The 17628-nt window shown below is 41.2% G+C and overlaps 5 protein-coding genes across 5 annotated transcripts; 2 read left to right on the forward strand and 3 right to left on the reverse strand.

Moving 5' to 3' along the window:
• Positions 1–630: 630 nt before the first annotated feature.
• Positions 631–3342, reverse strand: EAE98_001305 (uncharacterized protein; the record flags this gene model as incomplete). Its single annotated transcript, XM_038948923.1, has 4 exons — positions 631–980; positions 1028–3034; positions 3085–3163; positions 3214–3342. The coding sequence occupies 4 exons, from the start codon at positions 3340–3342 to the stop codon at positions 631–633; spliced, it is 2565 nt and encodes an 854-aa protein (XP_038815189.1).
• Positions 3343–5641: 2299 nt separating this feature from the next.
• On the forward strand, positions 5642–6970 carry EAE98_001306 (uncharacterized protein; the record flags this gene model as incomplete). Its single annotated transcript, XM_038948924.1, has 1 exon — positions 5642–6970. One exon carries the CDS (start codon positions 5642–5644, stop codon positions 6968–6970), a length of 1329 nt encoding a protein of 442 aa, XP_038815190.1.
• A 622-nt stretch (positions 6971–7592) lies between these two features.
• On the forward strand, positions 7593–7832 carry EAE98_001307 (uncharacterized protein; the record flags this gene model as incomplete). The annotated part of the gene is made up of 1 exon (XM_038948925.1): positions 7593–7832. One exon carries the CDS (start codon positions 7593–7595, stop codon positions 7830–7832), a length of 240 nt encoding a protein of 79 aa, XP_038815191.1.
• A 144-nt stretch (positions 7833–7976) lies between these two features.
• EAE98_001308 (uncharacterized protein) lies at positions 7977–8706 on the reverse strand. Its single transcript, XM_038948926.1, has 2 exons — positions 8460–8706; positions 7977–8386 (listed from the first exon to the last, which is right to left on the reverse strand). Exons 1-2 carry the CDS (start codon positions 8510–8512, stop codon positions 8113–8115), a joined length of 327 nt encoding a protein of 108 aa, XP_038815192.1. The 5' UTR covers positions 8513–8706; the 3' UTR covers positions 7977–8112.
• Positions 8707–15175: 6469 nt separating this feature from the next.
• On the reverse strand, positions 15176–16201 carry EAE98_001309 (uncharacterized protein; the record flags this gene model as incomplete). Its single annotated transcript, XM_038948927.1, has 1 exon — positions 15176–16201. The coding sequence occupies one exon, from the start codon at positions 16199–16201 to the stop codon at positions 15176–15178; it is 1026 nt and encodes a 341-aa protein (XP_038815193.1).
• Between the last annotated feature and the right edge of the window lie 1427 nt (positions 16202–17628).

Genomic DNA, 17628 nt, shown 5'->3' on the forward strand with positions numbered 1-17628 from the left:
CACAACCCGAAAAGATTTGAGAATGAGCCATTTCTGTGGAATATCGGTGTAGATAACGGACCCAGGGAGCTGTTCTCCCATACACCGGTCTTCATATACGATGTAATGCATTGCAACAAATAGCAAACAACAATGCAATCAATGAATGTCTCACTTATGACATACGAATTTAATATAAAATCTGCCGGTCTTCAATCCAGGCCAGGTACCCTCTCTCGCCTCTCTCGAGCCTCTGCAGGATTACTCCACTGTTAAAGCCCCCGAAGCCCCCCCCACGAGACTAAAAGATTTAGAATGATTGGTGCCACCAACAAATATATCCACCCTGATGCTGCATCACGAGCCCGGGATTCTTTGGAATCTGGAATCTGGAATCTGAATACGACCTAAAGGCTAGTCACGTCCTGCAAAGCGTAGCGAATCGCTTCGTGTAAATATCGCGTGCAAAGGCGATCGTCACCGTTGGAGGAAGGCAAAAAAACTGCCCCTTCATCAACCTTCTTATAAATTTAGAGCCATCAATAACTTATATTGAAATTGAAACAGGTATGGTAAACTACATTTTGATTCTACAGGTGGATCTACGAGGATGAAAAAAGAAACTACTAAAGACAAGGAACTATTCGACTCTTAAGAAATATCAGCTGCTGAAGCATCATCCTCCAGCATTTGCTTGAAGGAGAATGGCTCAAAAGGTATGCCATCTCCCATGAAATGCTTGCTCATAGCTTCGACCCAGTGCAAACGTAGACTGTGCAACATGGCACTAGTACCTTCCATAACAACCAATACGGCAATTGTGAGGAAAAACCATGCGGTGAATGTTACCACGACCATGAAGACACCTGCAACACCGGTCATATGAAGACCGATCGAAAGGGTCATATCCCACAACACAACGGAGAGTTGTTGATGTGCAAGGGACAATGCCCATAGACGAAGGTACGAGGCAGTGTGAGACACACAATTCAAGCAGAATTCTGGGCAATGTTAGTAACGATCAAACTATTAGAGTAAGAAAACATACCAATTGTATGAATAACCTGATGAATCATGACTTCAGAAAACTCAAATTCTTCATGTTCTTCATCTCCAATATCTTGTGTAATCATAGCGACACCTTCACCTTCGCTATTCATACTTATTCTACCGTCCAAAGTGTGGTCATCATCATCGTCGCCATCAAGTGCGCTAACTCGGGATGTTTCACCAATGCCTCTGTAACCTCTTCCTCGTGCTTTGTTGTGTTCCCATCGAAGATAGAATGGCTTGAGTAGTAGTAAAATTGGGACTTGGACGACGGCAATGAGAACAAGGCAGATTTGAACAAATCCTTGGCCAGAGTAAAGCTGCTCTTCAATAGTTCCGGGCGACAAGAACATGTAGATCAACATATTCAATAGACCTGGAGGCGATTCGCCAATAGCCTGCCAGTCTATTGACCATTTGTAGACAATGGCAAATACAAGGTAACCAAAAATAGCTTGGAAGAAAATCATGCCTGGGACAAACACGCCCCAGATATCAATAGGAGTCTTGAAGTGACGGGCATTGATATAGGACAAGCACAATGAGTAAGTCATGTGGCACCAACCCATCAAGATACTCAACTTCATCTTGTAACTGTTGGTAAACAGAAGGTCGTTTTCCGTATCATGCCACATCCAGTCGAGACCGAAAGGATATCGGTATCCTGTTGGCTCTCTAAGATGAGCCTCGATAGAGTCGGGGTAATTCTCTGACCAAGCCCAAGCACTTGGAAAGAATGAGAACGACTTGGAGAATACATCATTGTAGATAAGACCAGTGTACATAGAGAAGATACCCATCATTAACATGATGTATCGACCATAGAAAGCCATTGAGAAAAGTTCATCGCGAACTTTCTTCAATGATTTCTCCCAATAGATCATGGCCGAAGCTGCGCAAACCATGATGACACCATGTCCGAAATCACCAAACATGACGGCGAAAAGGAATGGGAAAGTGACGATGGTTGGGAGACCAGGATTGACTTCTTGGTACTTTGCTGTACCATAAGCATTGATAATCGTTTGGAAGCCTTCCGTGAATTTGTTGGTCTTCTGGTAGGTCGGAGGAGTTTTGTTCGTCCTAATCTCATTGATAATCGAGGGCACAGAAAGGCCTGCTCTATTGTTGACATCGTGAAGAGTTGATTTGATCAAAGGCAAAGAGTTGGAGGGGCACCATGCCTCAGCAATCAAAGTCTTCCTTGCATGATCGTACGAGAAAAGATTCAGCGTTTGGTAGACAGCCTTCTCTTTCTTGATAATAACCATCCAGGCAGCCAAGCTCCGTGCAATTTGAGTGAGTTCAGCGTCAAGCGTTTGCTTTGTATTACGAAGAACGCTACCAAGATCGCCCAAACGAGTATTGACCTCATGAATCTGGTCCCTACGAAGATCGCTATTCTCATCCACGCTGTAAAGATCCGCACCAAGAGACTCCGAGATCTTTCTAATCTTAGCGATAAGCTCCTTGCCATGTGCAAAAATGACAAACACGTTTTTGTTGATGGCCTCGTTATTTGTGGGATCAACGATAGGTTCTGAGATCTCCGATTGATTCATGTAAAGATTACCTCGAAGGGTTCTCCATAAGATACGCTCGAATGCTGCAATACGATCCCGGGGAATGACACCGGACACGAACCCAATATTCATACCAGAAAACGACCGCTCGGCGTCCCCATTTTGGTGCGATTGTTCTATGTCTTGTAGGAGAGGAGCATCGTCGTTGTCGGTGGAAGCTCTAATTTCATCCACATTTCCGTGAGCTCGATCGAAGAAAGACCCAGCCTCTCTTAAAACCCATCTCCATTCAGTAAGCTCTACCTCCCTCTTTTTCAAAGTTTCATAGCTGTCATTCAATGATGCAATTCGTTGCTCTAGGCTCTGGCTGCGATCGGAAAGCTCGTCGATTTCGGTGGCGGAAGGAGCGGCTAGAGTTTCGATATCAAGGTCTAGCTTTCTAAGAGGGATTCCTGCTTTATCCATTTGGGTGTGAAAGTATCCTAATTTTCAATTAGTATCGATGAAACAAGAGATGGAGGTTGGCACATACGAAGCTGTCTTTCAACATTATCGAGTCGTCTTATCTCCTGAGTGAAAGTCCGTTGAAAAGCAGTGACGTCGGAGTTGAGCTGCGAAATCCATTAGTATTTCATCATAATCTGATAAAATTGAGACATACATCTCGAAACTGTATTTGCCCGAGCTCTCCCAATGCGTTTACAATCTCGCGTCCAATTTCGTTGGCGATGTAGAGTTGGACCAAACTCATGTCCGCCGAGCGGAACATGGTGTCCTGCGACGGTGCCATAATGAGAAGCTTGGGAGTGATCCCTAGATTCTGTTTTGGCAATTATGTGAAGCTTCCCAAGCAAGTTGAGGTAGGTTTGTAGGATTGATTTTGAGGTTGTAAAATGTTGGAAGATGCAAGCACATCGTTACCGATATTAAGCTTCGATACCTAGCGCCCGACAATGTCCTGAGCTAGTCTATCACGTGATAATACACAGCCATTTCAATTCGCAATCCAACATATGGATTCTCTAACCTTTTCATGATCTCTCGATACTCGATACAACTATATAATACCTACTTGAGATTCCTTTTGCAAGAAATGGCAAATTCCCCGGGTTTATAAACATCAACAAAGTCGTTTTGTTTTAAACAAACGAGACAATTCTTTCTATGCCATAATCTCTCCTGTTGTTATTACCGTTCTTGTCATAATCGTCATTATCTACGTATGTATATCTTAACCCTGCACCCATTTTCTAAAAGGCTCAAATTGTACCTGCGTGCAAGCAAAGAAAACCATACGAGAATTCGATCAACGGTGGATGAACCACAGAGCAATGGTACAGAATTTACGAGCGATCAGAGCACCGATGACTGTTGTGTATTTGTGACCAAGTAATCAATAATTTGCCGTAGAATAGGGATACGCCAAAACTACCAGTGTTATGACAAGCAAGGTATTCACGTTGACAAAGCAATCTTGTTGGTTGCAGATAGTCCTGTAAATTGCATGGTCAGTTCGAAGATCGACGGCATATTGCTTCTGTGTACGGATCCAATAGTGCCATGTTTGTCAAGCATTCAATCATTATTGAGCATTGGCGATGGTATCCCAGAGCCATTTTTTGAAATGCATCAGTAATTCGGGCATCGTTTCCTTTTCTCAGTAGACTTTCAGGCGGTTTCTGGAGCCTACCTACCTTATGGCAGTGATTGATGCAATGCTCATTGCCAAAACCAAGGCTTCAGATGCACACATAAAGTATCCCCATCCCTCGTTGTTGTCGTGGGTATAGATTCCACTCGCTGAGTAATTCCATCTTGCTGGGGCCGACGTAAAAGCTAGAAGGGCAATCGGGAGTAATTCGAAGCTGGAGTTGCTGAAGACTGGGTACACATTGAGTCCCATGGTAAGAAACCAGCCACAGCTTGACCTAAGTCCCGAATGTTGTAGGCATGACATGACATGACATACCCAAGACTCATTGCTTCTTGCTGGGAAGGGGGGTGATTTAATATCAAGAATGAGAGTTCCTCCACTGCCAAAGAGTTCCATGAGGCCATGAGAGTAATGCGCGTGATGCGATGCACGCTCGTGCACAGATGAAAAGCAAAGCGTTTCAAGCAAATCGCAGACCACAGATATTTGCAGTCAGGCCCTAGTATAGAGGCTCTTGTAAGCATACATCGTACTAACATACACTGCACTGCACTGCATTGTCAACGCGCAGGAGTATGCAGGACTAAAGTTGTAGGCGGCATGCACAGCAATGGACTGCAAAAGGTAAGAGCAAATAATCGACAGTATGGCTGAATATCAGATAGCCTCTCGTGGTGACTGTGATTCTCTCACCTACAAACCCAAAAGTTCTTGAGTTTGTGTTGTTGTCGAACTTTAAGTAGGTGTATGGTAGCACGGTAGCAGATACTGTAGTTATGGTTCGACTTGGAGTAGACGTGATCAACTCCAAATTCTTAAAATAGCAGCATTCGGTGCCAGATGCGAAAGCTTTTAAACATTTTCAAGAACGACGATAGGTAGTAATAAAGCTCTTGCTTGTCTTTGATTTCGTGGTTGTTTTATATACTTCCTCCGTTCGTACATAATAAGTAATATATATGTATGTACTTGCAGCTAAAATAAGAAGAGGAACTGGTGAACTCGCTAATCTCAGTACCTGCCTCGAGCATACAAAAGCATACAAAGGCTCGGCAGGTACGTACGAGCGTACTTTGTCCTTGTCCATGTCCCTTAATAACGAATAACGGCCCACTTCCAATTTCCAATTTCCCTTTCATCGCAATTTTATCAATACAACTGTTGTAACTGTAATCTTATTACATTCAAACATTCAACATCATCATTCAGTCTTACCTCCAAATTACATATCAACAAGCTGCTTACCTTTCAAGATCGATATTGTTCATTCGTCGCATCTCACAAGCGTTCCCTTTTCTTGCAAGGAGGACAGTATTCATTACACCATACATGATCGCTCCATACATATAGTTGCATAGCATACTTACGGTGGATAAGCCCCTCTTCTGTCAAGACCTGCAGGGAGCTTAATGCCCAAACAGACAATGTCGTCAATATGAAGCTGGATTTTCTAAAGCTGGGTACTTGGAAGCCGGGTACTTGGACGCTGGGCTCTGTCGCCTATGTTTCGACTTTCGTCATCCTCTACGGTGTGATTGGAGGTCTACTCTTCGTTACTCCTCTCGATACCGTCGTCCAAGCCAGAGCGAATCATCAATTGTACAATGGCTTTGTAATCCTTATATGCTATGGTGTCACTCTAGTTTCGGCCGTCGTGCTCTTTGCGACGCGGATCTACACAAACAAGGAAATCATAAAAGCGATACCGAAAACATGGATACCGATCGAAGAAGGCGACGTCGAGAAAAAAGTTCGAAAAATGATTGTGGCGAGCCTGGCGAGAAGTGCTACACTAGCATGGGATTCACGACCACGAATAGATCAGCATGCGACTACACTAGTATCGACGCAAGACACACTAGGTGAAGCGACAATCGCTGCTGAGAATAGTCGCTCTGCGAGGGAAATGGACGAGAAAGGGTCTCATCGATCTACAACTGGTATATCTACAAAAGAACCCGTTTGGGGTCAAATTTCCCATGATGGATGGTCTTCTCCAACCGCCGCGGTTCTGCCAAATTTACAGTACATCACTGTAATTCTCGAGTTACCTCATTTGATCGAAGCAAAGGCCGTATCTTTAGCACCCCCTGACCCACGATCGACGTCTCGGCCGCCCATGCCTGATCTCAGAGCAGTGGATGTCCTTCGACGACCTGCGGCGATGTGTTTGCGCGACTACATCGGTCACCTATCTGGATTTGGCGTTGTCAACGATTCCTCGATCGCCACATCTTTTCTGACAGCCTACGAGTACGCTCGATTTTCCTCCAACGCCATCAGCGAAGTCGAATTTCGCGATCTGATGAAATATTTCGCAGAACTTCTTCGCGGTATGGAACCACTCAGTCCTGCGATAATGTTGAGTCTAGCTATCGATGACCAGGACAGCGATATTGACGGCGATGCGTCATCTAGTCCCACTCCCATCACGCCACAAAGTCGTTCCCTCGCATCATCCTCGAGGAGTGTTAGTATACGTAGTGGCAGTGAAGGAACCATCCGAACAGCACGTTCTCATAGACTTGGTACGGATCATACAACGCCGAATCGGTCACATGCTGGTACAGCTTTTGTTGCTCCCCGAAGCATAAGGCCTAAACTACCTGGATCGCAAAGACGGACCAGGGGCTTTTATACTAGTAGCAGCTCAAGTTCTAGTTCTAGTATGAGATCTATAAGCCAAACAAGTGTGATCAAGCTGAGCAAAGTTCAGACTGGAGAGTCATTGCCTTATGAGTTAAATATACCCCGGGTGCGCTGATATATCGGTCGCCTTTTCCTTATATTTTTTGAATCGTTATTAGCGTTGGAGTACGGGCTGGAACAAATGGTCTACAACAGGCATGGGAAACGTCTAGATATATTCCTCTAATCTTCAATGATAATGTACAATTACTGAATCACTCCATGCGAACTCTCCAATTTGTCTCCGCCTATTTCAACGTCTTCCTCCATCTGACCCTCACAGTAAAAAGCCTGTCATTTCTCCCGCATAGAAGCTAGATCCTCGTGGGATATGGAGAGGATATCCTGAGCACTCCCACTACTCATCTCCGATTTCGATCAGAAGACTTTTGAGCAGTTGGCGATTAAATACAGAACAACATTGTCGGAGTTGCAAATGATTGGTTGATGTACCGCGCGCCCGCTGAATCACCGAGTATGAGTTTAGTCGAATCTATTTTCAAATGTATCTCAGCCTCAAAAGCACACCAGCAATTATTATCTTCTGTCGATCTGGCTTCAGGTGCTGGTCGTGTTTAGATAATCCGCAGCTTTGGTGCTCAACGGCCTTGCATTGCGCCTGCATGATGAAGCTTACAAACAAAGCCACTTTAATGTGAAATCAAACAGGACATTTCTATTGGAGGAGAAGCTTCGCTATGGAGGCAGAAGGACAATGTTGTGCTGCCTTGGGAACACGTGGGGTTAGGGGTATTTCTTGTTCCCCGCGAAAGTTCGTGCCAGCTGAAGGCAGTAATCCCGGATCCGTGGAGGCAACCCCCCGATGTCCCGAGTCAGCCTTATTGCTAACCATAGCTGTATGCACAATTGATGATATGGAGAGACCAGAAGCTATCACTCGTTGGGTGTTCTTGGCCGACGTTTCATGTGGGTGGTAATCGTATTGCTTGGGGTAATGAAGGGGTAAAACGTGGTGCAGTCGCAGTCGTATTCGATGATCTTCTGCAACCATGAAAGAAACATGGCAGCCATGTGGATTGAAAGTATTATTGTATATCCGAACACACTAAACAAGTTTCAACCAGTTTCCGATAGGCTGCTAATTCGGCCCTTCTTCTAAATCCATCAGCGCCGTTAACTTTCCAGGGGTCATAACATACATTCATCCCAACTTTCTACGCCTCTTTCCCGCGCCTGCATTTTAGTGCCATGCCGGATTTATTGAGAGACGTGGCTCCAGGTATCATCGTAGCGTTCGAGATACTGTCTCATGTCGGCTTTATGGGCATCCATACTTTTCTTTGCTGACCAATGTTCGTATCCCGGGTTAGGATTTATAGGGTCTGCGGCGTATCTTGACGCTCTTTCAGACGAGTAATATCCTTCATCAATGGTTTGCGAGGGGGGAGTGTCTTGTGTTTCGTGGTCAGGCGAACTGGATTTCGTTCTCGATTGCGATTTCACTTTCTCCTTAGAGGTCTTGGAATGAGAGCTGCGTTGAGAAATGAAGTTTGTTAGTGAGTAGCTCTCCTGTTATTTGGTTCAACTAATTTGAGGGAACGAACCTTTTGACAGATGGATGGTTGGTTATGATAGACCAAGTATCGGAGTGAGCCATTGTACTGGGTGGAAGGCTTAACAGAGCTTATGGGTTCAAGCACGTGAATAAAGACAGGACTTTAATAGTCGAAGCGTTTGTGTATTCTTCAAGACTGGTTGTGAATCAAGTATGGATGGCAAGAAAAAGTATCTCAATGAAGTGGGAAACGATCAGAATTTATGCACTCCAGAGCCTCATAGCAAGAACAAATTAACACCTTTCATGGGTTGCAAAAACTCCATACAACCAGACCAGACTGAGTCGTGTATCGAATATCTGTAAGCAAAAACAAGATTGTTGGTATCTCACGCACAAGAACTCATTTTGAACCCCAAGTTAAGCATGCATGGTAGATTGATGATGAAACCAGTACTGAGGTCAAGGATTATTATGGGGTCGGATTGTTAAACAGCCCTCAAGTGAGTGGTGGAGAGTCGAAGTAATGAACCCTTTTACTCAAATCGACCATTGAAGGTTCCTCGCATCAACAGCCAGGGTCTAAATAGAGACCGGGGATTGAAAAGTCCCCTGACCTTGACATTACTTGCAGTAGTAGTCTCCGAGAACAGCTTCCAGAAAGCTTCAGAAGATTCAGCGCTCACCAGATCCTTTCGGAAACGACTTCCTACTTCGGTATTGCGAAAGGTGGTCTTCCAATGTTCTTTACACGGGTCAGATCTTCGAATGTATTGACGCATATCGTTCAACCAATCATCTCATGAAACAACCCTGCTATATGAATGGCGTATCTATCGATCCGTGCTACTATGGCGTCTCTACCGATGTATGTCAGGTACCGCAGTTTCTAGAAGCCTTCCACGCTTTATGTCTGGATGCATCGCCCACTAGGACACACATCATCAAATTCTCTTTAATGAATCTCCTTGCCAGAGGATAGAAATTCGATTAATGAACCATTGCAATATTCGGCTTGGTTGGTTTTTCCATACACATTGGGATTGACTTCTACAACGATGCCGAGTTCACTTCTTTTTGGGAAAGGCCGAAATTTGCCAACTTTTCGAGTATCAACACCAAGTCTATACGAACTCTGCATCATCAAAGGATACCAACTGCAGCACCCAACCCTGGCCATCAAGCGTCCTCAAATCGTACGTACCTACAGCAAACGAAAGCCGACTCCTACATGTGCATGTGCATGTGCATAGATAAGCGACTGGGGTAGTGTTCTTTTTATTCAATTGACAATCGCAATCCCTACAAGGTAGGTAGCTTCCATGCCAAAATGTTGATGCGCTATTTTGACACCTTTGACGTAGGTCGTTAGCAGTCAACTGATGGGTAAGTTACCCAGTGTAACTTTCATCCCTGTTGGTGTTCGCATTGCTTGCTACCTATCCATTTTTGGTAGGCAGACATGGGTAATGCATATATTGTTTGAGCATTCAGTCGTGATTTTCTATTCACCTGACGGCTAAGATAAGCTAGTCTACGTGTGTTGGCATGGCTGTATCTTCATTTACACGTACCTCCTGGTCCCTAACGGCTACTCTTTGTTACTGGTCTTGACATTTCAGGTCGCCATCCGAGTGGTTTGAATACTCCTATGTTCATAACATATATGAAATTATAGAAGATTTAGGCTTTGTCAACTCAACTCTGCTCAAGAAAGGGGAGTTAAGATAACCTTGCAAGGGAAATGAATCACGCAGAATACACAACTACTTTTTAGACTTCATGATTTCAGCACCAGGTAACTTCTGAGATTAGTTCAATGGCTATTCATCGTCTTGAACATTCATACAGCTTTCTCCAGGGAATGTCATCCAAATCAAGTAATTGATCTGGCTACCTTTCCCAACGACTCGACAACCTAGGATTGGCATGGATTACAGCCTAACATCGCGCAACGTTTAAGCCTGATGATCCTTCAAGTAATGGGCGACTTTACTTGTAGATCTCCCAAGAATACAAGGCCTTCCAGAAATATAACGACTCGTCACATTACTCCTTAGCCATGCGACTCCCTCATGCTGTACCACGGCAATATCTCCGCCAGAATGAGGCTCTCATGCACGATTACAGAGCAAAGCAATTTAAATTCATCCATTCATCTATTCACAACGCCAACGCCAGCGATTCATAAACCCCTCAATATTGACGGCATCCCCGAGTCTAACCTTCGTTGCCAAGATAGTTCGGTTGCCTTGCCGGTTCTTCCATGAGCCTCGGGTTCGAACTCGGTTTCTTGTTTTACGACTTCCCGATTCAATCTACTCTCTACTCGCATCCATAATTTTCAGCTACTATCAATCATCGCATATATCCTCCCAGACTCAACAATCACACCTTAAAATATCCTTCATCGTAGATATCAAAAATGATCCCTCCTCCACAAGACAAGCCATGTCCTTCACCAATCCACAGCAAACCCCAAACCTCGATTCCAAACCCCAAGCAAACAGATAGATGTACATCAGCGATATCCTCATGCGAATAGGAAATTACCAACTACAGTTAGTATCCGAGGTGGAAATTACATACACGTTTCAGCCTTGCAGGTAGCGACGAACTCTGCTGTATCGTGCATATCATATACATGTCAGGTACACATACATACTTCATACTGCATATTGCATACCTATTGCATACACATCCCCTTCCTCACCTTCTCGAATAATTTTGGAACATTCAGTAATCGGATCGCTTGGAAATACATAGGTACTACATACAGTAGCTTTCATCCAACCAATCGGTTATTAATCCTCATAATCCGATTAGAAGATCGATTATTTGTTATGTTATTGGATTGGACAGACAAGATGAGATGAGACAAGACAAGACGTACTTGATATTCTAAAAATAAGTCGGGTACCCCACTTTTGGACCACCCCCTATTTAAACCATCTCAAAAAAGCTTATTATAAGAAGAGATTTCTTTTATTTATTTTTTAATAACTTTATAACATTTAAATCAATTGATTTGAAATTTTGATATATCATTATTTACATTATACCTAAGATATATACCGAAATTAATATTAATTCGACTTTATATGTAATAATAAATAGGCATTCAATCCAATAAGCTACTTTGAATTATAGGATTTCAAAAATTACTTTTCAAAACTATATAAATAGTTATTTGTTTTATTAAAAAGATGTGTAATATATATAAAAGATAGCTCCAATCCAAAAAAAACGATTAGCAGATTAGATATTAGTTCAAAAATCCTTAGATATTAATTCTATATATTGCTAAATTTATAAAATTGGGAAATACCTTTTTGATATTAAGGGAAGTGATTTTATATTTGGAAAGCAATGGGTTATAGATTTTTTTCAAAGAAATTCAAAAATTAATATTAAAAGATAATTTAAGATCAATTCAATACATATTAATAATATAACTATTAATATTATTAATTAATAATTTTCAAAGCTGGATTTACCCTTAATTCATTATATTAAGCCTTGAAATCGATATAATATAGATAAAGCAGGTATACAAGAAAGTTAGGGATTAAATAGATTAGTTCTAGGAAACTTAGAATATTATTTTATTTAGAAAAAGCAGTTTGGTTTTAAAGCTTGAATATTATTTATAAAGCATATCTTAATTATAGAAAGAATTTTTGATTTCATTATTATATTGAAGGAAAAATTAGTATAATAACAATAATTTCTAATTAATTTGAATTTTTATAAAGAATAATATTTTATTGCTATAGAAAATAAATGGATTATAAATGATATTACTCTAAAATAGTTTAAAAAGATATTTATATCTCAAATAGCCTCTTCCTTATTAAATAAGTCAAAACTCTTTATTTTAGATAGATATAGAAATTATAAAATTACTGAATTTATATATAAATACTTTAAGAATAATATACACCTTTTATTCCTATTATTATATATGTTATATATTCTATAATCTCTTGATTTATTTATATTCTTATTTTTCAAAAGAATATATTATCGTAGGTCATGAGCAGGTATATGGGTATAGAGTATATATATAGAATATAAGAGGGATTAAACTAATATTAGTCTATTATGGGAAGCTGGCTCAGTTTAACAACTAAAAAGCAATGAAAACATGTGATATTTAGGAATCTGTATTATAGTATTGAATTTCTTATCCTATATTAAAAGAGAAAAAGCCTATATTATATACCTTTTCCATTCTAACCTAGCTTTCCACTTTCGTTTATCTCTCGTAGATCTCTTCCTAATCCGGCCATTCCTTTCGAAATAAAGCTCCTTTTCTTATTCTTTATTAATGGTCGTTTTCGGAATCTAATATAGTTGTTTTCGGAAACTAATAATGATCGTTTTCGGAAGCTAAATACGGTCGTTTTCGTATGGTCGCTTTCGGAAGCTTATAAGCGACGATCACGTGATTGGTCATGTGATCCTGTGAATCGCTCTTAGTATAGTATATGAATATAGAACTGTATATATATATATATATATATATATATAAAGATGTATTATTATTTTTATATAAAAACAATATATATAAATATTATCTTAATAAATTAGTTTTTTTATTAGATTCCGGAATATTTGAAAAAATTAATTTTCTTATATATTATTAGAAAACATAATTAGATAATTTAATAAAGTATAATATATTATTTAAATGGAAAACTTCAGGTTTATAATTTTTAAATCGCATTAAATCTATTATATTGAGATTGTTACTTGAAAACAATAATAAGGAAATTACAAATCAGAAATTATATTCTAATAATAATTTTATATATTAATGAAATAAGGAATTTATAATTTTAATTTTTAGAATGTTTTAAAAAGCTAGTAATTTAAGATTGTATATCTATATATTGATTTAAAGTAAAGAAATTGATTTTTATATTTGCTATTAGTTTTTTTAGAAAGATTATTAAAGGATTTGATATTAAGGATTATAAACTTTTGTAATCTGAATATTAAATAAAGTATTTGGAATATCAATTAGTATAAATCATTTTCAAAAAGAAATATAAAATAAAAACTAGTTCAAATTCGAAATTTTCTAAGATTAAAAAGATTAGAGAAATACAAATTGTAATAGGCAATTGTGAAATTGATATAGAAGATGTTAATAATGATAATAAAAGTATATCCTCAAGTATTTATTATAATACCAAATAGTTATTGAATAATTAATATTTTAATATTATATAATATAAATTTTTAAGATGGTCTAAATGGGGGGTGGCCCAAAAGTGGGGTACCCGACTTAACCTGTCTGTGTCTGTGTCTGTGTCATCTCATCTCATCTTTCTCAATTTCTTATCTCGTATACATACATACATACACACACCAACCCCATAGAATATTCTAAACTCCTTCCCACCTATCTACCTAATAACTAACCTCAGATACAGCAGATACAGATACAAACTACACGCTTTCATAATCTATTCATTAACCCATCAACCCATCACAAGCACATATAATCTCCAATCCCTTCTCCCTCCTCCCTTTTCCCTTCTCCCTCCCCCCCCCCCTTTTTTTCCTTTGAAAATAAAAACAAAAATAAGAAAACAAAAACGCAGTAACAAATAAATATAAAATACAAACCACTTATGTACAACCTGTACCGTACAAACAGAATGCTATTCTTTCGCGACCGTGAGATCTTGGACCCCGCGATCGCTGGGCCCAGATGTGCTGTGTGTTGGGGGGAGGGAGGATGGATCCTGAGATACGAGATACGAGATACGCGAGAGAGAGAGAGAGAGAGAGAGTGCGTGTACGAGGGTGCAGAATTTTTCTTTGTATCTTGGGGTTTTTTGTAGTTGGAGTGAGAATGTGATTGTTTGTTTTATGTGTTTGTTTGTTTGTTTGAGTTGGTTGAGTTGGTTGGGTTGGTTGAGTGGGTAGGTGGGTGGAAATGAATTGGGTTACTGGGGATGGAGTTTGTACGGAGTAGTGGATGGGATGGGAGTGGATGGGAATGGATGAGATTGGGTAGATAACCTTAGTCATACCTACCTATCGTAGGCGAGGAGAAATTTGGACCCCAGCTTGTTTCGGAATTGTAAAGTTGTAGAGTTGTAGGGAGAGTGAGATTCATGATTTATGTATGTCCACGGGGATACGGACTAAATCGCATTGGATTGATGCATGGATGCAGGTACGATTTGGATGTCGGTTGTGTTGTGTTGTGTCGGATGGGTTATTTTGGATGGTTTATTAGGTAGGTAGGTAGGTAGGTAGGTAGGTAGGTAGGTAGGTAGGTAGGTAGGTAGGTAGGTAGGTAGGTAGGTAGGTAGGTAGGTAGGTAGGTAGGTAGGTAGGTAGGTAGGTAGGTAGGTAGTAGGTAGTAGGTAGGTTTCTTACTTGGGTATTTGTGGATGAATTTTCAGATGAGTGAGAGGATGAGTGAGCGGATGAGTGAGCGTATACTTGGATGTGTATGTGGGGGATGAATATTGAGACATGGGGGCGAGGATGAGGATGGGAAGGAGAAGGAGATTGAGCTGCTGATAATACTCATGCTGAGATCTGAGATCTGAGAGTTAGAGTTAGAGTCAGAGTGAGAGTTAGATACCAACGCACATACGATATGGGATAGTCAAGGGAAACCGATCACAGCATATGCTTCATATATATTCACGATTAAATTTCATTATCTTTGCAACAAACAAAACTCCAAATCGGATATTCAGATATTGTAATACAGTATGTGAAACAGAGACTTCGATCTTATGGAATCGCGACGCTCTTCTTGGAAAACTTTCCTTTGGGCGTTTCTGCTGATTTCTTCTCTGCGGGCTTCTTGGGTTCTGGCTTTTTAGGCTCTGGCTTTTTCACTTCTTCTTCTTCTTCCTCTTCATCTTCTTCTTCCTCCTCCTCCTCTTCCTCGGAAGATGATTCTCTTCCGTCAGATGAAGTTATCTCTTCAATCACGTACCCATCATCATCCTCGTCGTCATCAGATTCCTCCTCGCTACTAGACTCTTCCTCCTGTACAAGTTGCTTTTTCGCTGGCTTCTGCTTTTTCCCCACTTCTTTCTTGGGAACTGGCTGTTTTGGCGTCCCGACCTTACTCTTGCTCTTCGTCGTCGTAGCATTCTTCTTGGCTTTTGGTTTTTCTTCTACCTCTTCTTCTTCTTCTTCTTCTTCCTCCTCCTCTTCTCCCTCGCTACTCGTATACTCTCCACTAGTGTATCCCTCACTATCAGTATATTCATCCGCACTATCCTCCTCGCTTTTCTCTTCACTCTCCTCACTCTCGACCTCCTGCACAATCCTCCCCCTCCCTCTACTCTCCAGCGCGTCATTTGCAACCCTCGCCATAATTCCATTCAACCAATTTTCCGTTCCTTTCCCCACCCCTCCTTTCCCAAAATTACTCCCCAACCCATTTCCATTCCCCACCACATTCTTACTCGGCTCACACGTCATTCCCAAAATCGTTCCCTTCCTCCGACTTCCCCCCTTATTCGTATTCTGAATTGGTTTCACAGTAGGTTCCTGGACTTGTACCCATCCTTTCCCCTTGCCATTTTTCTCGTAGATACTTCCATCCTCCAGGACTCTTCGTCCCTTTCCATCCCATCGTCGTGTTTCTTCAATAACGGGCTCCCCAAGACGTTGAGTACGTTTCGTACGCGTAGTACCGTCTTTATTGATGGTTGTTTTTGTTTGATATGCGCGACCCCAATCATCTCCCGATGCTGTAGAGGAGGTAAGGGCAAAAGATGCCGAGGTGTTTAATGTCAAGGGCATTTTGCGATAATCTTTCGAGGAGCTTTGCTTGTTATCTTTGTGTAAGTTTTGAGGAAGAAACTAGTAGAAAACTCAAAGGCAAGATGATTATTTGGATCTTGATATATGAAAATAAAATCGAAATCGTATGTTGGTTTTTCTCGAAATCAAAAACAGGATGACGAGGGATTTGACGTCATACTGTGAAGTCATGATCACGTGTCAGCTGCCACGTCGTTCGCGATCATGATTCAGGTTCTGTTGCCTTGATGGCTTGATTTGATATATTTGATTTGTTGTTTGAAGAACATGTGAAAGATGTAGCGATACCTTGGGTACTTATTACTCCGTACTCGACTTTATTTGAAGTAACAAACTAGTGTATTAGTAGTTACTCGGTAGTTATTAGCTACGGAAACTATCAACCGACCGTTTATTTTATCGCGTGTACACTATCTCGACTCTCGAGACTGTCCGGTACCAAACTAGGTAATCAGTAATCAGAATAGTTTTCGACGATGGATCTTGGCATGTCACAGACAACGAGTCCTGTGGGGTAGTGCGAAGAAGAGTGCCGATGGTTACTTTTTCGCGGCTGCAGGAACCAAAATAAAAAGGTACGAAGGTACGAAAGTACTACCTTGTACCGAGGGACATCAATGCTTTTTAGATCCAGCAAACACTCGGTACATTATCAGACGAGAATCGCAAAGCTCGAATCTCGAATCAATTTCCACAAGGAGGTCACTTTGAGGTGATTCTTGATGAAGTTTGTACTTGTTGTGCTTGTTGTTTCTCTGAGTTGTTTCTTGGCGCTCATTGGTCATACTCGGCATAGGGTTTCTCCTGAAAGTCTAGATACCTCCCTTCTTCTTCTTCTTTGCCGTCGGATCCGGCAATAGAAGTGATTGGGAATAGAAGGGAATAGGAGGGGAGAGAGAAGAGAGGGAAGGCAGAGAAGACGGATAAGACGGAGAAGGTAGGGCGTGCGTATTAATCTGCAGAGTGGGGGGGTTCGATGAGTCTAGACTGTAGTACTCGGTCTCTAGTCTAGAATGCGGTTCAACCATGAGAGATTATCTATCATTGAATCCATATGCTGAGCTGAATCAATCTATCTACTTGGCATACTGGATCTAATCAGACGATCGAGCTCTAGATGACAATCCGGATGCTTGAAATCCGCAATGCGATGCCTTTGAAATTACTCGAATGGGTAAACAAGGGCAGACTCCCAAGGCATTTTTCATCAAGATTATCCCAAACTCCAAGCCGGCAGTAGATTGAACGATGACCTTTCAACCCAGCGATGAGGGAATGAGTCTAGACCTTTGCAGAATTCTACAGGAACGTTGAGCTTACCACCCAGCTTCCTGCGAGGGATTAATCAACACCTATCAACGGAACGGATGGCTGCAGAGGTCTAGAACGTTCCCTCACGATACTGC

This window comes from Botrytis deweyae (genome assembly GCF_014898535.1).
Source record: "Botrytis deweyae strain B1 chromosome Unknown BDEW_002, whole genome shotgun sequence".
Classification (NCBI taxonomy): Eukaryota; Fungi; Ascomycota; class Leotiomycetes; order Helotiales; family Sclerotiniaceae; genus Botrytis; species Botrytis deweyae.